At 46.2% G+C, this 23605-nt stretch overlaps 7 protein-coding genes across 7 annotated transcripts; 5 read left to right on the forward strand and 2 right to left on the reverse strand.

Moving 5' to 3' along the window:
- Positions 1–1067: 1067 nt before the first annotated feature.
- Positions 1068–3158, forward strand: TGAM01_v209020 (hypothetical protein; the record flags this gene model as incomplete). Its single annotated transcript, XM_018807377.1, has 1 exon — positions 1068–3158. The coding sequence occupies one exon, from the start codon at positions 1068–1070 to the stop codon at positions 3156–3158; it is 2091 nt and encodes a 696-aa protein (XP_018659364.1).
- Positions 3159–5637: 2479 nt separating this feature from the next.
- TGAM01_v209021 (hypothetical protein) lies at positions 5638–6552 on the forward strand (the record flags this gene model as incomplete). The annotated part of the gene is made up of 2 exons (XM_018807376.1): positions 5638–6089; positions 6183–6552. The coding sequence occupies 2 exons, from the start codon at positions 5638–5640 to the stop codon at positions 6550–6552; spliced, it is 822 nt and encodes a 273-aa protein (XP_018659363.1).
- A 2540-nt stretch (positions 6553–9092) lies between these two features.
- Positions 9093–10052, forward strand: TGAM01_v209022 (hypothetical protein; the record flags this gene model as incomplete). The annotated part of the gene is made up of 1 exon (XM_018807375.1): positions 9093–10052. One exon carries the CDS (start codon positions 9093–9095, stop codon positions 10050–10052), a length of 960 nt encoding a protein of 319 aa, XP_018659362.1.
- A 636-nt stretch (positions 10053–10688) lies between these two features.
- TGAM01_v209023 (hypothetical protein) lies at positions 10689–11459 on the reverse strand (the record flags this gene model as incomplete). The annotated part of the gene is made up of 1 exon (XM_018807374.1): positions 10689–11459. The coding sequence occupies one exon, from the start codon at positions 11457–11459 to the stop codon at positions 10689–10691; it is 771 nt and encodes a 256-aa protein (XP_018659361.1).
- Positions 11460–12388: 929 nt separating this feature from the next.
- On the reverse strand, positions 12389–13384 carry TGAM01_v209024 (hypothetical protein; the record flags this gene model as incomplete). Its single annotated transcript, XM_018807373.1, has 1 exon — positions 12389–13384. One exon carries the CDS (start codon positions 13382–13384, stop codon positions 12389–12391), a length of 996 nt encoding a protein of 331 aa, XP_018659360.1.
- A 1187-nt stretch (positions 13385–14571) lies between these two features.
- Positions 14572–16410, forward strand: TGAM01_v209025 (hypothetical protein; the record flags this gene model as incomplete). Its single annotated transcript, XM_018807372.1, has 1 exon — positions 14572–16410. One exon carries the CDS (start codon positions 14572–14574, stop codon positions 16408–16410), a length of 1839 nt encoding a protein of 612 aa, XP_018659359.1.
- A 4332-nt stretch (positions 16411–20742) lies between these two features.
- TGAM01_v209026 (hypothetical protein) lies at positions 20743–22356 on the forward strand (the record flags this gene model as incomplete). The annotated part of the gene is made up of 4 exons (XM_018807371.1): positions 20743–21112; positions 21162–21442; positions 21494–21600; positions 21663–22356. The coding sequence occupies 4 exons, from the start codon at positions 20743–20745 to the stop codon at positions 22354–22356; spliced, it is 1452 nt and encodes a 483-aa protein (XP_018659358.1).
- Positions 22357–23605: the final 1249 nt, after the last annotated feature.

Here is a 23605-nt window from a genome sequence, read left to right on the forward strand (position 1 = left end):
GACTGGAAGAATTCCAGACGCATGGTCGACCTTCGAGATTACTGTATCTGATCTCGAAGCAGCTCTCGCTCACCAGGGCACCGTTACTCGGCAAGGCGACATCTTGCTCATCCGTTCGGGATACATAAAGCGGCACAACGAATCGACAGACAACGAGCGCCGTGCAGGAACTCAGCAGAATAGCCACGCTATTGGACTCGCCCCTAGCGAAGAGACAGTCCGTTGGCTCTACAAGCACCATTTCGCAGCAATGGCCGGGGATACGGTGGCGTTCGAGGCGTGGCCAAGAGACATGGAAAACCCGTGGGCCCTGCATGAATGGTCTCTCGTATGGTGGGGGACACCGCTGGGTGAACTATGGAATCTGGAGGAGTTGAGCAGGCAGTGCGAGCAGCATTCGCGATGGAGCTTCTTTCTCACCAGCGCACCGTTGAATGTCCGAGGTGGTGTGGGAAGCCCTCCTGGGGCCATTGCCATATTCTAGAACCGTTCGATGTCATCCATCATCAAGTCACGTAGTTGTTCAATAAGTAATTACAATTGAGCCAAATGGATAGCGAGTGCCCAGTCTGGCTAACTGTCAGCATTGTATCGGATAATGAACCGTCATATTGTGAGAGGCATGGTGCAGCTGGCAGAACGGCACATTAAGCCACGCCGTCACCTAATCCTCTACGGAAACAAGATTTCGGGTTCTTTGTCTCTACGATCCATTTCCTGACACTTGACATACAAGGCATTTCAAATTCCCGAGAATGGACCTTCATTCTCGGCCAGCAGTGTGGCGGTGAGATGCCCGTCGTCGCACTCGTTGCGCATGCGGAGCGGAATTTAGATTCCGGCGCCCCTATCCCAGTACAACCTGAGCGAACGGCCGTCAATTTGCGGTAATCGCTCCATGACCAGGAAATGTCATACCCAAAACCCCAATGGTTGCTACAGCGTAATACATATTTTGCATGCTATGCTGTCAGTGTCGGAGTAACGATCGGTGTTAGTTATTCTTTCAGACTCCACAGTCCACACCATCCGCTACGGAGCTCGTCAAACGACCACGATCCTGCACAATGAGTCGGATTCTTGCAAATGGCGTCAACAAGACATCGTCTCTCGCAAACGCACTGTCCGATGATGAGAATGCAGTGAGAGAAATCAGGAAATTCCTCATTGATATCGTCCGTCAAAATGGCGGTGGACATGGAGGGTCCGCCATCGGTATGGCACCTCTCGGGGTTGCGCTTTGGAGGCATACAATGAGATACAATCCGCTCAATGCAGATTGGTTCGACCGCGACCGTCTGGTGCTATCAAATGGCCACGCCGCCATGTTCATCTACACCATGATGCACGTCACAGGCTATCCCGGCATGACATTAGACGAAGTGAAGCTGTACGCAAGTCCCAAGGCGGTAGATGTGAAAACCGGGACATGGAAATCAACGATCTGCCACGGCCATCCCGAGATTCAAGTCCCTGGAGTTGAAGTGACGACAGGGCCTCTCGGTCAAGGAATAGCCAACGCCGTTGGGCTGGCCATTGCCTCCAAGCACTATGCCGCCACTTTCAACCATGACGGCCACAATAACATCAGCTCGAGGATATACTGCATCACTGGGGATGGATGTCTCCAAGAAGGTGTTGCCCAAGAAGCCATGGCTATCGCAGGCCGCCTGGGTCTTGACAACCTGGTTCTCTGCTACGATAACAATCAAGTCACCTGCGATGGGCCGCTACACTGGATCGTCACCGAGGACACCAATGCCAAGCTGCGAGCACTTGGTTGGCATGTGATTGATGTATTCACCGGTGACACTTCTGTGCAGGACATATTGGCTGCCCTGACTCTTGCAAAGTCGGTGAAGGGTCAACCCACAATGATCAACATCCGCACGACGATTGGTTATGGCACCTCTACTGCCGGTACCTTCAAGTCCCACCACGGCACTTACACTAATGACGACGCCTCTCTCTACGCCTCTGGCACCGATACAACACACACCTTATCGGCCAGGACAAAAGCCTACTTTTCTGAGTGTGCAGCCGTCGGCCAAGCTCTTGAAGGGAAATGGAATGACAACTTGAAGAGATACGAAGCTGCCTTTCCCGAGGCGTACAAGAGTCTCCAAGACCGAATGACCGGAAAGGTAGATGTCGGAGACCTTCTCACTAGTATGGAAGTTCCAAACACGATCAAGTCTACTCGAGAAGTCAACGGCACTGTTTTCAACAAACTCATGGCCCAAATTCCTAGCATGATGGCCGGCGGAGCAGATCTCTGGAACTCCAATCAAATGGGGGATCAGTCTCCTCGGATCTTTGATAGCGCTCACCCAGAAGGGCGAGTCATCCGTTATGGCATCAGAGAGCACGCCATGGCATCGATATCGAATGGTCTTGCTGCGTATTCTCCACAGGGCATTATCCCCGTCACAGCAACATTCTTCATGTTCTACCTATATGCCGCACCGGGGGTGAGGATGGGAGCACTGAGCGACCTGCAAGTCATCCATGTGGCAACCCACGACTCAATCGGAGAAGGTCAAAACGGCCCCACACATCAGCCTGTCGAGCTTGACTCGCTCTATCGCGCTATGCCTAACCTACTATACATGCGCCCTTCAGATGCCGAGGAAGTGGTCGGCGCGTGGATGGTGGCGTTGGAAGCGATCAAGATGCAGAGCATCATCTCGCTTGCTCGTGACCCGGCTTTGTTCAAGATTCCTAACACCAACCGGGCGAAGGTGTCCAAGGGCGGATATGTCATCAAGGAGAAAGAAGACGCCTTGGTGACCCTGGTTTCGTGCGGCTCGGAGCTTCAGTTTGCGACAGCAGCAGCCGACGAGCTCGATGGGTTAGGTATCCCAACAAGAGTTGTCAGCATGCCTTGCATTAGGCTGTTTGAGCAGCAGGCCAGCGATTACCAGGATGAAGTCCTTTCAGGTTCGCTCCACATTATTTCCGTCGAGGCATATGTTTCTACCATCTGGGCGCGGTACTGTACCGGGTCCATTGCGCTGGACTCTTTTGGATATTCCGGTGCCGGTCTTGATAATTTCAAGAGATTTGGCATTGACAACCAGAGCATCGTCAGGAAAGTCCAAGCACATATAGATGCGCTCAAATCGGCGAAGAAGCCCAGAAGATGGACCTTGCTTTGATATTGTCCAGCATCGCCGAACTAAGGTAAGCCACAGCATGTTATAGTAATAATTAGCAATCACCAAGAGATTTCCACCTGCGCACCCAAGCCAATGACGTGCTCGATAGCTTATAGCTCTGGCAAGAATGCTGAACACTCTTTAGTGTGGGTTTAATATGTCAGCGCCAACAACCCCAATGACCATCTTATTGCAAGTAATAGTATTGAAATTAGTTATTCTATAGAGGCTGACATCTGTTACATTGCGGTATGGCTCAATTGGCGTCAACGGCGCGAGAATCCCGCGAGTCCAACGATACAGACAAATGCTGTGCTCGACGCCATCAAGTTGACACGCTAAGGCACACGCATAGGCGAGATCATAAAGGGAGAATTTTCAAAGCGTTCACATATACCCAGCGGAAACAGATGAAATACACAAAGAGGAGGCCATACGTCTAACGAAAGAAAAGGCTATTAATGGTGGTCACCACATCCACTGCTGGCTAAGGATCGTGCGTGACGTGTTTTGGAATACCATCAATTAGTTTAGCGTTAAGCAGCGCCGCCATTCTAAGATAGATCAAAAGTCATTTCTCAATACAAACGGGCTAATCACTCGCGCCTCTGGGGCTTCGTCGCGATTCATATCAAGCTAGCCGTCTTTCTGCCATAAGTCATCTGTTATTAAGCTTTCAATTCTATGCTTACTAACCAAGCTATCATGATCTCGGCTAATGAACATATAATTCCGCTGCGTAATCTGTACACGCTTCTACCGTTGTAGAGTGGTAGAAAAATTCTTTATCCCGAGGTCCTGTGCCTCTGAAGTGCGGCTCTTTGTAGTCGACGGCTACGGAAGCTACATTTTTACCGAGTTTCGATAGCTCTGTTTCTAGCACAATATGCCCCTACTTTTCCTACCACCTTATACCTATCATGTTTTATAGCTCTTGGATCCAGCGTATTCTTATCACTTGAGGTAGCTTTTCACAAAGAGTTAAGTAACTTAGTCAACTTGACAGATTCTGCAGTAGTCAGGAAGTGCGGCTTCTTTGACTGCTATAGGAGAACGCGTCTAGCTTATTCAATAGAAAGCAACGGGTCTTGGACTAGCTAAGCTAATACTTAACTCTCTTTGGCTTGAGAACTCTAATAATCCTGTTATTCTACCCGTCGAGCCAAGAACTTCCGGAATAATTGGTAGTCTAATATGTAAGGGAACGTAAGATTTTCAGTTGCTTAGGGTAAGTAAGCTAGGCCTTGTCAAGTAGCTAAAGAATTTCACAAACTTTCGTCAAGGCAATAGAGTATTATCAATGTGTGAGATTGATACTTAGATTTATCACTGAAGATGAACAAGACTATCAGACACGTGGCCCTGTTTCTCCTCCTGCAGGCTGATAGGTCCGTGCTGAACATCCTTATGCATTGGCAGGGTAGCCTGCATCATGACCTGGTCCGTAACACCACTACGTAACGTCACTTATTCTAGACGTCTAGAAAGTTTGTAACGCAAAGGACGTCCAATTGGCTTCTTCCCAGCAACAGATCAGGTGTCTGGAGGCTGAGACTGAGGCTGGGAAGGCTAGGAAACGCGGGAAGGTTAAAACAAGCCCAAATTTGAAGCTTGCCAATGTTGAGGCCATCTACCGGACCCAGGTAGAGACTGGTGAGACTGAAAATAGTCTAGATGAACCAAGCGAGTCAATATACCTAAGAAGTTTGGAAGTTGTATTATAGTACGCCCGATAGTACAGATGGAGTAGGTTGAATAGAGTGGTCTAAGCCTTGGCACTGGGTTTCAGATTGACTAGAAAGTGTGCTCTCCGACTCAAATGGTGTCTAGAGCGGGGTTGGTGAACCAGGATAGTGGCTGTTGCTTCCACAGATTCCGCATCTCGCTTATTAGAACATAATGTGGCACAGGGATTGAAATGCTGTCCACTAAGTACTATTACGTTGCAAATGCGATCAACCGGAAGCATTTTGACTGCCAATTCTCGATGCAATACGCTAATCAAGTCAGCAGCCCGAGGTCATCTCCAAGATGGCACCCTGCTCACACAACATTCTCTCCTCTCCATTTATGACAGGTTGAAGAAATACGTGACCATAGCTAATTTCACAACCAAGCATGACTCGGAACAGATCGAATTTCGATGGGTAATGCGAGATCGGTTCGTGGTTGGTGTCAAGTCTACTCTGCAGTTTTCCGACAGCACGAAAAAGAAGACTACACCGAAATAGGCATATTTGCGAATGGACGGGATTATGGTTCCGCCTCGGAAGGTGGACCGATTTCCGCCCTCGCTCCGTCCAAATCCCACCAGATGCACCGATCAAATAAACAAGCACAAGATTATGGCAAATTAAATACATAGAAATTGCGAGATTATGATTTTCTGCACAGATCATAGCCTAGGTTGCCAAACACGAGTCAGCGAGAGCAGAAGTCATACCAACATCACCAATCCAGATTAGGAGGAACAATCGATATGGCCACCACTGCCAACACGCACCCCCTTGGAATCACAGGCTTCGCCTTGGTAACAGGCGGTGGCTCAGGTATCGGACGGGCCACCTGCTTATTATTAGCGAGGGAAGGATGCGCGGGTATCTGCGTCGCTGATATATCGTCCAAGGCTGCATCCACTGTGGTCGCCGAGCTGCAGCAGGTCGCAAGCAACCCGTCCTTTAAGGCTACACAATATGCTCTGGATGTTGTGGATGCCAAGTCTGTGCAAATGATGATAACGAAGGTGGTAGAGGAGTTTGGACGAGTTGACTACGCTGTGAACTGCGCCGGAATTGGCGCCATCAAGCATGGATTGGCCGAGACGGAACAGGATGAGTGGGACCGTATGATCGCAGTCAACCTTACCGGTGTCTTTGCGTGCGTCAAGGAAGAGATTCAGCAGATGATGAAGCAGGAGCCGTTCCAGACTAGGTATATCCTTATCATTCCTATCAACTCATGTGCCCGACCCTTCGAGAAGTTTGTATGAAACAGGAAATGTGCAACTAATCACGGCCTTATCAGCACCTACGCTCCGCTCCAACGTGGGGCCATCGTCAACATCGCATCTCTCTCCGGCCTCGTTGGCCTGCGTCATTCCGGCGCCTACACAGCAGCAAAACACGGAGTGGTGGGTATTACACAAACGGCCGCCCTTGACTATCCCGAGGTGAAGTCGAATGCGGTGGTACCGGGCTACATCAAGACACCCTTGACATCGGTGCCTGGAGAAATGCAGCGCAACGCGCTGGAGAAGGTCAACAACTGGACGCCTATGAAGCGCTTCGGTCTGCCTGAGGAGGTAGCTGAGGGCATTGTCTGGCTACTAGGGAGCAGGAGCAACTTTGTGCATGGGACCTGTCTGACTATTGATGGAGGGTACTTGTCTCATTAAGGTTAGCCAGGTGCGGTAACTTGGGAATCAACCCAAGAGATCGACGACTTTACGGTGTTTTGTGAATGGGCATTTTGAATCATGTATAAACATACTTAATTCTGGTTAAACAGATAGCTTAACGATTATAGTCCAAGTCCTCCGCAACACAATGCCTCAAGCTTGTTTAAAGTAGATGTATTTGGGTGTTTGGCAAGCCTGTAGTCTCTAATATACTGTACAGTAAACGTGCAATATGCGGGAAGCGAGTAGAAATAGGCTGGGTTGCTTGCCCACTGGGTAAATGACTGGGTGGTGTTTTTGGTATGACGTGACTGGCAAAAAGGGCTCCAGCGTAGATTGAGTGCAGTTCTTCGCGAGCGGCTTCCCTTCAAACCGGTCCTCAGAGCCTCCAACTGTCAAAAGAAGGCCAGAAAAGATGTATATCGGCATGTATCGCTTCACCCTGGACAAGAGATGGCCAGCTCCCAGATTGAACGTGACCATTACAATGACGTATGGCAATAGTCGAACAGCAGCTTCCAGTGCCGAATCATTGTGTACAAATTGAAAGTAGATGGGGAAAAAATAGAGGAAGACAAAGAGGGTAGCGTCGTTAGCAGCCATGGCGATGTAGAGCAGAAAGTGTGTCCGAGTGAACAGCAAGTTCACGGGAAAAGATCGCGTCTCTCGACTTGTACACAGGCACAAACCCTGTTGTAAAGCATACGCAATCAATACAATGCCGAATACAACAAACATAGAAATGGTTCTTCCATCGTTCCACGCCCATTGCCCGCCTGCCATTGTGAACGCTAATGCAAAGGTCACCCATACGCCTGCTATTTTAAATTTAATATAAAATAAATAAAATATTAAATAATTAATTCTAAGAAAAAAATATTAAAAAAAAAATTATAAATAATTATTTTTAAAATAATTTATTTTATATTTTTAATTATAATATTTTAAAAATATTTTATATAAGTACTTACCTAGCCCTAAGGTATAAAGTAAAATATAATTATAGTATATATAAAAGAAAAAGTTTATATATAGTATTTTAATGGGCTGTCAATTATTAATGCAGTTAGTACAGGTCTCACTACGCAGCTCGGCTATGCTGTGGCGTCGTTTGTTGTGGAGCCCCAAGAAGTTAGATATGCTATAAGCCTACAGAATCTAGCGCAGCTGAGTGCCAACCTCATTTCCCTTGTTATTGCTGGCCAGATTTTCCAAGCAGAAGCAGTCAGCAACCTGGAGAGAGTGCTCGTCGGGACCAACTATTCACACCAAGACATAGTGGACGCAGTATCCGGCGCACAGAGTATACTTTTTCAGCAAATCAGCGGCGAGCTGCGCGATCAAGCGGTGAACGCAATCACACAGGCCATACAAAAAGCGCTCTATCTATTGCCAATTGGGGGCGGTGTTCTCCTCATGGCGGCGCTATTCATGAAACGAGAGAAGCTTTTTGGGGAAATTGTGGCCGTTGGAGCTTAGTTGAGACAATTTGCGTGTACTACTAGGTTAGATGTATGGGCCTAGATCCAAGGTGAATAGCTTTTGAGATACCCTTAGTGTCCATTATTAATGAACTCGTATTGCTGCCATGGCTCTTTTCATCATGTCAGACAATATTACTGATGCCTCGATGTAGTCTAATCAACTACAGAGCTTCAATGCATGTGTACATAGGTGTCGCAACATGGCGACCTAGGCTAAGAAGATCGACAGCGCTAGAAGAAGAGGTATGTTCTAAAAATCTCCCTAGCATAGCTTCCAGAGCCTAGAACTAGTAGAAAGGGGTAATGGGGCAGCTTCCATAAGCGCAAAGAAAATTTCCGCCAGGCGCTAACGTGGAGCTGGAGCTCACAAATCCTTGATGGAAAGCTGTTTCTTTTTGGGGTGATTCTTGCGAGAACAGCATCAGATTTCATAGAACAACGAACTGCAGAAACTCGGAGTATTAACTTACTAGAATCCCTATAGGTATACGTTTCGATGTTGCTGCATCAAGTACACACGTCTAGCTGTATGTAGCCTTGAGCTATTTGCCGGCAATCAGTGGGAGCCCTAGACTGTCTTTGGGCTTGGTCTATGTTTCAAGCCACTCGGCAATCACTGCCAGATGACCTCGGAAAGCCACCAAGCTACGGCCCGCATTTAGGCCAGAGTCGCATCTGTCCTCCCAGCTGTCTGTTTTGGGTAAATACTGTACTCACGATATTCCCTGTCCTGTCGGAAGCAATGATCTGCCAATGCGTTCAGACCCTTTTTCTACGCCCTGATATTACTTATTACAGACACTGCTAGAATAGTCTTACAAAACAATGCGTGGTAGTAACCCCAATATATTTCAGAAGAACTTACAAATCCAGGAATTCAATGTCCATGGAATGAGTCTTTGAGTAAGTTAAAAAGAGATTGACTGGCACCCAATCCTACGAGAACATATCAGTGCAGTCACAGCAGTCACAGCAGCAACATTTCAGCCCATCAACACCTAACAACCACTCCAGCCTTGATTTCTAATTCTACATCTCCTTGCCCACTTTACAATGTCGAAGAAGATTGCAACCATCATTGGAGCCACAGGCAAGCAAGGCGGAGCTGCTGTCGATGTATTCCTTCAAAAGCCCGAGTACCGTGTTCGCGGCATAACACGCAATACAGACAGCAGTGCCGCTAGGGCTCTCAAGGCCAGAGGAGTCGAGGTTGTGCAGGCCGATCTCAACGATGAAGCTACATTGGGGGTGGCATTTGAGGGCTCTCATGTCATCTTTGGCACCACGGACTTTGTTCCCGGCTTTCTCCAGTATGGCAGCGAGAGAGGAAGGGATATCGAGGCCGAGCAAGGTCGCAACGTCGCGCGTGCCGCGCAAGCCACGCCTACGCTTGAGCATTTCATCTGGAGCACTCTGCCCTCGACTTCTAAGATTAGCAATGGCAAATACGCGTGTCCCAACTTTGAGGGGAAAGAGGCGGCCAATGATTTCATCCGCACCCTGCCTGATCTTCTTGCCAAGACAACCTTCGTATTGGTTGGCTGGTATGACTTGAATTTTAACTATCCCTGCTATAAGCCTGTCTGGGTGGAGGAAGCCAATCGATATGTCGTCATCGGAGACTATGAGCCAGACGCTGCCTTGGTCTATATTGGCGACGTCGAGAAGAATCTTGGACCGTTTGTCAAGGCCATAGCGGAACAGCCAGAGAAGACCAAGAATGGCGCCATTGTTTTTGCCTATACCGACAAAATTGGATTCGAAGAGCTGTTGAAGCGTTGGGCCAGGGCGCATGGCAAGGAGGCGGCTTATGTGAGTACGAGCTACGAAGTCATGGGCGTATTGTACCCTGAATGGACAAAACTCGCCGACATGACACGTTGGATGGCCGATTATAAAGACACCTACTGGTCTTACAAAGAGGGTGAATTCCTGTCCTACAAAGACCTAGGCATTCCCGTTGGCGACTTCGTCTCAATGGACGAGTCGCTCAAATATCTGGAGATTGTTTAGTGTATCTGCATATTTTAGCTAGCGAAAATTCCAATTCGAATGTTCCAAACCCTACTTCCAGTAAAGGCGAAATAGTATTCAGAATCTGAGCTCCAATACAATGCCATTGGCAATGTGTGAGGTCATAGACGACTTACAGCGTCCATATCTTTAGCGGCAAACAAATCATGTTCCTTCGTAAAGCTCGATGGTGGGTATTTCCGTACTAATAATGGTTACCTAGATCAATCTATACTAATACGACCATATGCAACGCAATGAATGATGTGATTACGCACCCTTCCTCATCATGATATAGATGATAAAATACAAACTCTTACTTCTATTATACGGCTTTGCGTAATACTTCAAGTACTTAGATAAGATGTAACTATACTGATTAATGAGTATAATCAGAGTAGAAATCCTATTTATAAGTATGATATGGGAAGAGAACTGCAAGAAGAGGAAATAAGGGTTCCAGCCGCGGTCTTAGAGATTCGCACGACACTTCTTCACTACATACAGCATAACAAAAAATAAATTTCAACTTTTTCTAACAGGACCTATGACATGAGTTCATACCGCCTAAGTTAAACACTAAATCATGTAGGGACTCTGCCACTACCATATTCGTTAATATTTTGTACGAGTAAATTACATTGCCAGAATGGCTTCAGCGTCCTTCTGTAGCTTCGCCATAGCTCCAATCTGCAGAGTAGGCCCAATACTGATTCGCGCAACTCCAATGTCCGCCAGCTCCTTCACCGTCAGACCGCCGGATAGATTCAGCAAAACATTCAGTCGTCCATCAAAGGCCTTGACCAATTCAACGACTTCGTTGCGTGAGACACCTCGGCCGGCACCCCATACAAAAACTGTAGTGGCGCCAGCGGCAAGGTATGCACGACCTCGCTCAATTACTTCCTCGAGAGGACCTCCTTGAACGAGGGTGTCACACCGGGCGTTGACGACGAAATCAGGCACTCCCAGTGAAGTAGCCGTGGCCATAGCTCTCTTGATCCGATCCGCTGCCTCAGAGACGCTGTACAGCTTCTTTGTGACTCCATTGTAGTCCTCCAGGTTAATGCCGACAACACCAGCTTGAATAAGCTCTGTCAGGCCGCTTTCTAGCCCATCTCCATATCCGTCCTGGTAGTCAACCGATAGTGGCTTTCCGAATTCTTTAATAGCCGTAGCGATAATTTTAGCAGAGTTTACATTAACATCCAGTGTTAAAGTGTCATCTTTGAGGCCTGCTGCTTCTGCAACCGCGTAGCTAGCTGTGGCAAGGGCCTTTGCGTTGGGTAGGGATGCTACAGCGCGCGCAGAAACTGCATCCCACACGTTGGCAAATACTAGGGGATGATGAGGAGTGTGCAAAGCTTTGAAGCTTTTAGCGAGAGCATTTCGAGTAGCGCTAGCCATGGTTGGATTGAAAAAATGTGGCGGTAATGGCCTGACAAGCTTGAAGGTGTTGATGATATTGATTGACTCGTATATACTTGAAGTCGTGCTATAACCACTCGTGATATCTGATCCATTCACATATGCCTATATATACTAATATTCTGTCCATATGCGTACACGAGCAACAACTGGGTAACAATCAATGTCTCGCAGCTATGTTCCTAATATGTTAATATGTGCGTAATGTCTAGATCAGTGCCAGCTTTGTAAGCATCCCATTTGTAAAATGCCGAAGTATCTCGCGATACTTTTCAGCGCTCTGCCCTGAATCAGCCGTCTAGCCCAAAAGAGTAGAATGGATAGCGACACTGTTTGCCTAATATTCTCTAGCACAAGCGCCATGCGACGCTCTTTCGGGCTAAGCTGCCCGCTTTGTCGGAGCTGCATCCTGCTCTGCCGAAGAATTAGCTGAATTGAACTCTCAGTAGTAGCAATTAGAAGTAAGGCGCCTCAAACATACTTGCATTTTACTAAGATTAATAGACTGTGCGTTCGGAAGACGAAGACGAAAGAACAGAAGCGTGTGCGGCATTTAGTGCTACATATCTTGAATACGTAACAAGATATCGTATCTTTTAGTCGCGTTAGTTGAAGCTTGCCCAAGGGGCACCTTGGGTACCGTTTACATGCGATAGAACACCACAAGGGATTACTGCACCTATTTGGTCTCGCTATTCTAAACCTCTCATCAAATCAAGTATGACATTTGATAGGACTTGTTCATTATAGCTAGCATATTAGCTTAATATGTTAATAATGAAGTTATTGGTTTCTGGATAAATAGACGGTAGCTTCAGCTGGCGAACTATGGTGCCGTATTTAATAGGAAAATGTCATTTTGTTCATTGATCTATATACTCTATTGAAGGTTTATCATCTGAAACTAACTATTGAACAACCAGAACGCCTCGATATCGCATTTTTCCTTCGCTCAGAGTTTTCATAGAGTCTTCAATGCCCACCTTGTTTAATGGGTAGAGCATAGTGACTGGTCGGATGTTGTGCCTGGAAGCAAAGTCCAGCATCCTCTTCAGCTCCAACCTTGACGCAATTACTGTGCCCTGAATCCGCAGTCCGTTTCCAATCATGGGGAAATGGGGCATAGTAAAGTTGCCAAAATGAACGGTCAGAGGAAGTATCATCGCCTGTGGTCTGAGGAGAGGCATGTAGGTCTCCCACTTGATTTCAACAGACGCTGTGACCATAAGTGCGTCCAGCTTCGAGGGGCCAATGTCAATGGCCTCTGTGTTGCTCGTGTTGACGAAGTGGTTGGCGCCCAGCTTGAGGGCCTCGTCCTTCTTAGACTCATTGGTAGACAAGACTACCACGTTCATGCCCAGCTTAGAGGCAAATTGAATAGCCAGATGGCCCAAACCGCCGACTCCAATAATGCCGATGGTGGATGTAGATGACAGGCCATATTTGTGTAGAGCGCTCCAAACAGTTGCACCACCACACATCAGCGGCGCTGCATCGACATCTGAAATAGTGTCTGGGATTCTGAATAAGAACGCCTCTCTCCAGACAACTGCTTCTCCAAAACTGCCCTGATCCTGGTTTGCCTCGCCATAAATTTCTCGTTCAGGGCAGTATTCATCGTTTCCACTTAAGCATTGTTCGCATAGACCGCAAGAATTGGCCTGGTACCCCCATCCAACGCGATCACCGGCTTTCAAGTGTTTGACATCTGGTCCAACCTCTTGGACGACTCCTGCTCCTTCGTGGCCAAGCGCTATCCCGGCCGCTCTGTAATGCAGATCTGTGCCACAGAGGCCAGATGCCGAGACTTTTACAAAAACTTGGTCGCCTGTTAGGTTTGGCTTTGTGGTCTGCCCCTCCTGGATACCTTCGGCAGAGCCCTTGTAGACTTTGAACGAAGGCATGATTGTGTGTAAGCTGGTGCGATGTGTATAGGAGGCTATCTATACATGATAAAAATTTTGATGCGAGTATCAATCCAGTTTATCTTTTAGTCGATTCGAGCCTTTTTTTTTGTTTCTTGCTCGTACAATAAAATAAATCCTGCCGCAACAGTATGGTTATATACTTGAGATTCAACGATATGATATCGCTACCCTCTCAGCGAATCCCAAATAGGAATATTCCTATTGTAGAGTATTCCAAAGAGCGCTTACCAAGTAGAGCCCGTACGTACTACTATTCAGTTACGCCCAGCTCTGTGTATCCTACAAATCAACTCTATCTCCTGGCATTGTGATTGTTTCATTTGCCAGCGTTGGCTAGCCCCTGCGCGAGTGACGTAGCGGTCAATGGGTAGAATAGAATCGCTATCACTAACCCCACCTAACAAACGCCCGGATGGAGTGTAAGCAATTCGATACCTTTCTCTTTTGTCTGTGCCATGCTGTTCAACCTTGATGACGACGCATGACATTGCAGCGCTCCCTTCTCCTCAAGATATACTGTACGTGTGTCAAGTAGAAGGCCAGTTACATATAGGTCTAGTTTTGTGCAACGTTATGCGCGTAATTGAGAGCTCCCGACACCATGGCCCATATTATTCGGGGTCCTCGCGGTGGGCCAGGACGCTAAACCAACCAACAATTGAAGACACAAAGAATGCCATGCTTATGAACTCAATTGCCGATGGCCTTTCTCCTCCAATGATATTTCATCTATCGCAGATAGAGTTTCTACTATCGTCCTAGACCATGAATTTGTCTCAATATTTTAGTGGGTGATCTTATGTGTCAATGAGTAGAGAAGCTCAGCAGCTCGAAAGTTTAAAAAAAGATGTCGAATAAGATTATTAGATCGGCTTTTTCGGGAGCTTTCTATGAGGTTAGCTATAAGCCGAAGAAATAACGTTGTTGCCAATTCATTTTAGGATATTGTGTTTCTTGTAAATTTTCCTATTTGGGTAAATTTTAAAACGCCTCTTCGTCTACATCAGATGCTGATTTCGCGGACTTGTTGAGGTCGGCGAAGAGCTGTACTTTTCACAAATGACTTCTCAATTATGCCCAATGATAAATAAAACGTAAATCTTATTGTATCTTCTAATTGCTAGCGACTTCAGCTTTCAATGTTAATGAAATCGCTCTGAAACATGCTTGACATTATTCGAGAGGCGCCTCTCGGCCAGGCGATTCGATTCCTCACTCGCAACAGGCTTCTTCAATATCCCGAAGAGAAGCCTAATTTCAAGCTGCCCGATCTATATGCTGCGCAGCTTGAGATCCATGAGAAACAAAGCAACGATGGCCATGCATCTTTTTCCTCTGCTCCAGGAGAGTCTAGCGTGGCAAGAAACACCAGCGTCTCTCGAGTTCGATCTGAGTCTCAGTCCGAATCGCAATCTGAGTCTCAATCTGAGTCTCTTCAGCGCTATGCGACCAATTTTGAGAGCCTGAGAACCGTAACAACAGCTCGAAGCGTTCACACTATACCATATAGTACTGAACGCGTGAGGGCAGAGAAAGAGCTCGAAATTGAGCGCACTAAATCCCTCCCTATCGCCCCTCAGAAGACAACGGACGGTGTCGTTCTTGTGGACTGGTATACTACCGATGATCCAGAAAATCCACATAATTGGTCCTCGTTTAAGAAAATCTTGATTACTGCAATCATTTGCGTATACACACTTATTGTGTACTCTGCCTCATCTATATATGCTCCCTCAGTCGAAGGAGTATCAGAACATTTTGGCGTTAGCATCATCGCAGCAGAACTTGGACTCGCGCTCTTTGTTCTTTGGTATGGAGTGGGAGGGGTTGTATTTGGGCCGCTCAGCGAGATTCCCATAGTTGGAAGAAATCCGGTCTACTACGTGACATTCATCATCTACTTCGGCATCAGTTTTCCGACAGCAGTTGTGAGTAACTTTGGCGGCCTGCTAGTGTTACGATCTCTCCAGGGATTTTTTGGTAGTCCTGCCTTAACCAACGGAGGGGGAACATTTGCCGACATGTACGATCTGATTTATGTGCCTTATCAGCTCTCGTTTTGGGTCTATTGCGCGTGGGGTGGTCCAGCGATTGGGCCGTTGATTGGCGGCTTTGCTGCAATGTTCAAGGGCTGGCGGTGGCCCCTCTGGGAAATTGTATGGATGAATTCATTCATGCTTGTGGTGATGCTATGCTTTTTGCCGGAAACGTCGGCCGCGAACCTATTGATGAGACGAGCGAAACGCCTGCGAAAGCTAGTTGGTGATCCCAGGCTTCAATCTCAGAGCGAGATTGATCAGCGCCATCTAACTGCCTCTGAGATTCTAGTTAGCGCACTCATCAGGCCGATTGAGATTATGATTAAAGATCCTGCGATACTATTCGTTAACGTCTATACGGCTTTCTTTTATGGAGTTTACTACACTTTCTTCGAAGTTTTCCCCCTAGTGTTCCCCCCCTTTTATGGCTTCAATCTGGGACAAAATGGTCTGGCATTTCTATCCTGCGAAGTTGGAGCTACGATTGGCCTTATTACATATATCTGTTATCTATACTGGTATATGGTCCCTGACAACATAAAAAACGGTCTTCGAGAGCAAGAGCATCGTCTTGTTCCAGCTCTTTTCGGCTCAGTCCTCCTTCCGATCGGCTTATTCATGTTCGCATGGACCGCTAATGCGAAAATACATTGGATTGTACCACTCATAGGCGTTGTCATCTTTGTCATCGGGATGTTCTGGATTCTCCAAGCGCTTTTTGTATACATCCCATTCTCCTACCCCACATATGCAAATTCTCTCTTTGCAGGGAATGATATAAGCAGAGCTGCTATGGCTGCCGGCGCTATCATGTATGCGAGGCCTCTATTCATCAACTTGGATGTTCATAAAGGCGTTAGCGTGCTAGCTGGTCTGAGTGTTGGGGGGATTCCGGGGACATTCGTTTTGTACAAATATGGAGGCAAGTTGCGTGCCCGATCGAAATTCGCGGTACAAGGTTGAGTTGAGGTTTTCCTACGAACGATACGTAAATGGGAGACATTGAAACAAAACGATGAATAGTATAAAAAAGGGAGATGAACGGTGTCTCTGGAAAGGCAGCGTTTGGAAAACTGCGAAAGAACTGGGGAACGATAAAACGATAAGATAACATGGACGCAGTGCCATCGGACGGGTGGTTCTAAATGAGTTGGTATATTGTAAATAATAAGACGATTCTTTATTGGAGTAATAACAAGTATTGCACGAATTGTCAAAAGGTACCGTAGAATCTGATCACTACAAGTTGATACTACGAAGCTTATCTATTATGACTTTTACTAAGCTTCTTGAGATACTGCATGGATTGTCCGTTATGGGCCTCGTCGCCCAACAATAAGAACTACATTAGCAGTGGATAGGCTCACAAAGTTGAGTCGAAGATAGCTCTATCACCTCCCACTATGGATGCAACGAAAGGGTCCTTCACACTTCAGAAAACTCTCCCATGTTGGTACCATCAACAACGTGATCGATAGCCCACAGGGAAATCCACCATGCTCATGACTAAGAAATTAACAGAAGAACCATCTTACTTTTTACCCAACACATTCTTGATTGAATCGCTCAACTGTTTCAGGAATTACCCCCTCCCTAATTCCCAATTACCGTAAGCGTCCCAATCACAGGCCTACTAAATGGTCCGACATTTTCGGAGTATACACTCAGTTACTTGAGGCTTGTACCAATGAAAGGATTCTGTTTACCAGGGCCAACCAGCTCATGTACTCTTCTGGGAACTTGAAATTTGGGCTAATTATGAGGAAGGAGCAGATCCGTAGCCATAGCCACGGAAACATAGTCGGTGTTAGTAGGGGTTCAATAATGGTATAAATCTCCGCTGTAGCGGGGCCGAGAAGGCGCCATGTATTTTTGGCGAGGGCTGTCAGCACTTAAGAACAAGAGCCAGTAGTTATGCCGAATATCACACTGTGCCGCGGATGGCTCTGTACGAGAAGCATCGTGCCTATCGCCTGCATATCGGAAACAGATGCTGACGTTGTTGAGTTGAACTCAACCATGTGCCCAGCCCTTTCATGCGGGCTGAAGCATCCGATACGACACTATCCCATAATGTGGCCGTTAGAGAAGTGGCAGTAGTTCTAAAGCGCATGATTGACAATTTTTGGACTGAGTTTATATCCAGAGGGTCCCTGAAATCTGAAATTTGAGTATGATCTTAACAGGAAGTGTATATAAAGATTGTAGATTTTCAAAGAGTTTACAATTTCTACAAATTAATAAGATGGTCAGCCGCTTCATTATATTTTTCGTCTCTGTCATATCTTCCTACGAGAAGTCCAGTAGCTCCATGGACTATGATTGTGCGGAGATTCCTTAACTTTGGACAACTCTCCAGATCGGAAAATGCCTTTCAAGGTTAGAAACTTAAGCGCGCGGTAAGATTCATCCACAGCTAATGCACATCACTTCCCGACAGCCTGGTTTATCGATATTCCAAATGCTAGTACATACATGGTATAGAGGACGATTCCGGAATCTCAACAGCGGATTTTCGGTTGCGCCCCGCCAACGCCCGGCTACTAGTGAATGCCTAGTCCATGGCATTGACTATGTTGTAAGATCTACTGTAACGGCGATCATTAAATTGGGAAGCCACTTTGAACTAGGTAATATTCCACTTACTGCTCTATATGTCGGCTCCGGAAAGAAGACATGGAAAACAGGCAAAAGGGGATGGTAGTAAGCCCGGAGCGAGGGTTCTTTTGACTACATGTACCATGGTTTCACATCCCAGCCGCTTCACCCCTATGCTGCTCGTGTGTACTTCTGATAATTCTCTCGGGTATCATGCTGTATTCTTCAACAGGCTGCCTATGTTACGTTACGAGTATGAATCAAAGTATTGCTTATATTGACACCGCAAGCTAACACTTGCAGAGTCTGCATCCGAACTACTGCATTTGATATGACTACCACTACCATTATCGACGTGGATCCTGGCACCTGATCAGGGGCGTAATAGCAAGCCAATCTTATCTTTGCAATTTTATACATTCCGTATATACTAGCTTGGCTCTCTATATTCTGTATACTCTATGCAGTGCACATCTTTCGTTAGCCTTAGGCATGCTACGGTAATACTAGACGGCTAAAAAGCATCAGGCTACCTAATTCCCGCCCAGTAATCTACATGTAGTTTGCAGCCGGGTAAGTAAGGCCTCGGATTGAGAGTAATAAGTACTTTGCTTGTAAGCCGCATTATATAAGCTCAATTTAGCAAAAAGACTTTTATTCTCATTTTTTTCTTTGATGTGGTTCTGCTCTGATCTTGTCTCATACTCTGGTACCTTTCGTGTCTATCTTATGGGGCACTTGCAATCTATTGCCCCCTCTCCCTCCATCTTTGTCTGCACTGGCGACAGCAAGGCGATTTACCTCCAAAAAGCCAGCTACATCATTTGTATTAACAATCGTGTGAATAAGGCGTTCTCTCTTCACAAGCGTCTTTAACCAATATATCGATAATAGCGCTCGACTCATCATAGTGCTACGATTACTTTAGCCAAAATCGCCCGGGTGACAAATCCATGATCAAAAAAGGCATAAAGCCAAAAGGCTGACTGCTTACGAACACTCAAAACCGATAATTCTACTTTCTGCTTTTTGTGCTTTAGTGCTATTAGCGGTTTCGAAATGACTCGACGTCAGTCGCAGAACTATTTTGCGTTCTCATGCACAGCAAGCCATCAGTCATTCCACAGTTTGTAATCCAACCTGGAATCGATTTCTAAGCAATGTTTTGCAGGATGTGACTTCAGCTTGAATGGGAGTTTCGGTTGGATTCGTGCGCAGTTTGCTGCGAAGAACGCGCATTGCTTGGCTTGATGTAAAACAATGGGGTTTATGCGGAATGTAGGGAAGCGAATTATCCAGATTGGTATTGTCTAAAGATCGTAAAGAGACGTCATGCGCTTATATAAAGGCTACAATTCTCGACGGTTTTCACCACTGAGGCTCAATCGATATTGTAAATTCTTCAGGTGAAGCCCAGGTTATGCTTGATACTGCATCATTGCTTCTCAGCTACTATGCATATAAAAATTCAAGTTGGCTTGATGACACTACCATGTGTTAGCAATCTCTACACCAAATACTCATTACTAGAACGAGTCATGCGGCAAGTTCTCAGTATAGCACATATAAGTCCTGGCCCAAATGTGGACTTACACTGAACTTTCGATGGTATACTCAATCAATCCAGGCCAAGTTACTACTAGTATGTTATACTATACATAGGTAAGCTTTGGACTGCAATGGGACATCATGTAAGTCGCCGACTAAAGTATGCTGCATACGATCCAAGTTGATCAAGCTCTAAACTCGCATGCAATGTCTTGTTGCTCACTTGACCAGAACGCGGAAACTGACCCATGATGGAGGGAGTGATGGCTTTGGAATCATTCTCCCATTTTCATTCTCATTTGATGACCGCGTCTCTATAAATACGCTTGGGAGTTATCCATGCACCAAATATTGAAGAAATGCAAGTGTTTCTATAGTAAGAGGTATCAGAGACTGCAAACCAACCAGGCATCCTGGTGTATCACTTATCCCCATATTGGTCGTTAGTGCTACGGTCTGATTCCGAATCCGAGAGTAATTCCACATCCCAGGTATTGTCCAGAAATCTATGTATCTATCCAAGTAACGTTAGCGAAATAGTCTTGATTACCATTTCTGGTGTTTCACCCGCCCCCGGAGCCCTTGCTGAAGCGACACCGTAAGCTGATGAGCATTTATTCGTAGCAAATAGCGCCAGGAGATTTGATGGGCAACTTTTTACGCCTGGAAACCGATAGGATCACGAGCAAGCGACAAATAACTCAATGGAGCCTGGTACAAGTCCGGCCCAAGCCTGTATCTCGTCGGCGAATTAAGCTACTCTTAAGACGTAAATAGAGGCTGCTGTCAAATTGCCTATAGAGGTTTAGCACGGCTGGAGTGGCCACGGAGTCACCAAAGACCGGCTGTCGCTAGGGCTTAGCACCGTGCTGGTGTTGGTTTATTTTTCTTATTTTATTCCCCAATTATTTACCCGTGCGTACTGGTTATAATCGTCTTAGTATGGCGTGTCTTTCGCGCCTGCGTTCTGGTCGTACTTTTGTTCTTGTAAAAGCATCTTTAAAGGTAACCCGATAACAGAAATTCTTTCCTATCAGCCAGTATTTCCCTTCTCAGGAACCTACCACTGCCCACTTTCTATCAAAATTGCCTGGAATTTGAAAACACGCAACGGATATAGCTTGGCAGGGCGCTGGTGTGACCTGGAAGATGGTTCATGAAGACTGGACCAACACTAAACCGAGCACACAGGATTTTCCCCTTGGGGAAAATGCTGATACGGAAGAGGGCAGAGGCAAATTCCGTTTTATCACTTTCCAAGATCCCAACACCGTAAAACTTAAATCAGTCCAGCGGGTCATTCGGAGCCATGGCGCTAAGAAGTCTTTGGAAGGGCGGAAGAAGAAGCTCACAGCAGTGACTGGGAATTTTCGCCATTTTAAAACTGATAGGTATCAGCATGCCTCTGCGAAAAAGCAGGGCAATGACGCCAAATCATCGATCGACATCCAATCATTCGGCTCGACGCAATCGCTTGCTATTAGCAATTCTACACGATTACAGTCTCTCATAGGAAATAGTATGGTATGAACGTCGTTTGGGAAGCCTCAAATGCTAACAACACCTAGAAACCGCATCACAAGCATTAGAGCCGGTGTGCAATTTCTCAGAAGCCACCGCCCACCAAAAGTTTCACAAGATATTTCGTGATGGCTTCAACGATGAGGCGCTCTCAAATGCTATTATGCTATCTCTAACATTTGCCGCAAATGAATATCATTTCTCGCAAGAATGTACTACTTTCAAGAACACAACAATTCGCCATATCAACCAGAAAATCGGATCTTCCCTTGATCCTCCCGCTGTTTCACAAATGATAGGAGCCATATTACTCTTAGTTGGAGTAGAGGTTAGCATCTTCCGCAAACTGCTGGTCTTCTATTGCTAAGACAGTATCTAGTGGCGACTTGGGAACAAACCTCGAGTGGAGATGCATTTGGCTGGTGTCATGCAATTGCTGACTTTCTGCGATTCTAAGCTCATCCACCTTCACGATGGCATCAAGCGGTAAATATTTGAGCCAAGCCTCCCTTTTTGTGCTACTGAATCAGCATTTCTAACCCCTACAGTGCAATATTCTGGCAAGATCTGAATGCGGCTTGGATTATAGGTTCCGAGCGCAGATTTTCTCATGATATCTTCCCAGAGCTTCACTGGGGCCGCAATCCCTTTCTCTCATCTGTATACCTGCTGCCACCGGGATTTGAGCCACTAAGACGTGTGTTCGGAAGCGACTTGGTCAAGGTGGTCGAAGATATCTATGCCTTGCAGCAGTACCGCGAATCATCGATTGTAGATCTAGATGACTCGCCGTCTCTTCTCCACTTGGACAACCATCAAGCATCAATAGAGTCTCGACTTTACGCTCATTTTCAAACGGCAAATGAGAGCAATGGAATATTGGCAGGCTGCATACTTGCACTATACCTCTGCACTTATATGCTGTTTTCGGAGGTATGGGCAGGTCACTTTATTCCGTCGCACATGTCTTCAAATTTACTACGTGTCTTACGGGATGCAAAGAAGAGTATTCTATGGGAAGCAAACAGGGATGCAATGCTATGGTGTACGGTAGTGGGTGGCGCATTCGCCCAGCTGGGCGTGACACGATCCGAGTACATACTGCTACTTCACCAATCTGGATATGGCACACTCCCCTCAGCATGGAAGGAAACGGAAAAGTTTTTGGAAAAGTTTCTGTGGCCCAAAAAGATCTTCTACGCGCCGGGGAAAGCGTTCTGGGATGCATACTCACTAAATTGACATTGCGCGGTTTCTGAGAATGGCTTTTTCTTCTATAGGGTTTCCAAAGCGTTTCGGTTCATATTCACCCAAAGGAGTGTTAATGAGAAAATCATTTCGATTTCCATCCATAAAGGGTGTATAACATTACAGGATATTAATATTTTATGCTATTTATGAAGATACCCAATACAGCTGCCAATTTTGAACTCAACTCAGAGTGTTTGCTACTTTGTGACTTCAAATCTTTTTCGAATAGCCGTTGTCATGGACTTGAGGCTTAATACCTCCAGTAGACTATAGAATGTGACAGGACCAGGGGCAAAGCCCCAACATCATGATAGAAGCTTGTTGAGATCTGCGCTTACGGGATTCCGAAGCAACGTTCCGCGACATCACAGTAGCCACCAGGACTGCTGACCGCGCCCTCTGTAAGGAGTCGTGTTCTGTAAATAATATTCGGAGTATACTCTGTATCTTCGGATTTATAGCCCGTTAAAGGAATAGTCGCTCGGTTGAGTTAGTAAAAACGACTGCATATATTACACCAGATCTCCATTCCAGGGGTGGGGAAGAAGAGAGCTAGATGGTTTCCGACTTCGTTTTCGCTCTTGCGCTTAAGCGGCAAAAGAAAAAGGAGACAATTAACCTACAATGTTAGTCGTACAAACAGCACCTCCATTTCCAGGGGTGGGAAAGAAGAGCTAGATGGTTTCCGACTTCGTTTTCGCTCCTGCGCTTAAGCGGCAAAGAAAAAGGAGTTAATTAACCTACAATGTTAGTCGTGCGAACAGGCAAGTCATTGAACTGATATAGGTATATCGCCGCAGAAGGGTGGAGTAAATACGAAAGAAAAAATTAACTGCAAAGCCATTCACGAAAGTATCTAGCATGATGTCCAGTCGAATTGGCTCGCGCTCTCTTATGAGATACCTACAAACATACAACTTGTACGACTACTAGTTCCATACCGTTTCGTCAAAACTTGCCGACTGGCTTATTCGATAACAACGCTGTAATGCGTTATATCTGCGCTCGATGGCTATCAATGTATATTTATTGCAGCTAATATCTTATCTCTAGATCTACTTGAATAGATGTAGAGTTAATTACCTTGGTATTTTGACGTGCGCTTAGCCCTGAAGACGCATCAAAACTTGTTGGTCCAAGTCGTATAAGTCATTGCGCGTATCAAGCGAACTACGCAGGCGAGCGAAGCTTAACGAGCTAAGCTTACCCGAGCTAACTGTAAAGGAGAAATAGCTTTCAA

The sequence above is a fragment of the Trichoderma gamsii genome (assembly GCF_001481775.2).
Source record: "Trichoderma gamsii strain T6085 chromosome Unknown Scaffold_41.2, whole genome shotgun sequence".
NCBI classification, from domain to species: domain Eukaryota; kingdom Fungi; phylum Ascomycota; class Sordariomycetes; order Hypocreales; family Hypocreaceae; genus Trichoderma; species Trichoderma gamsii.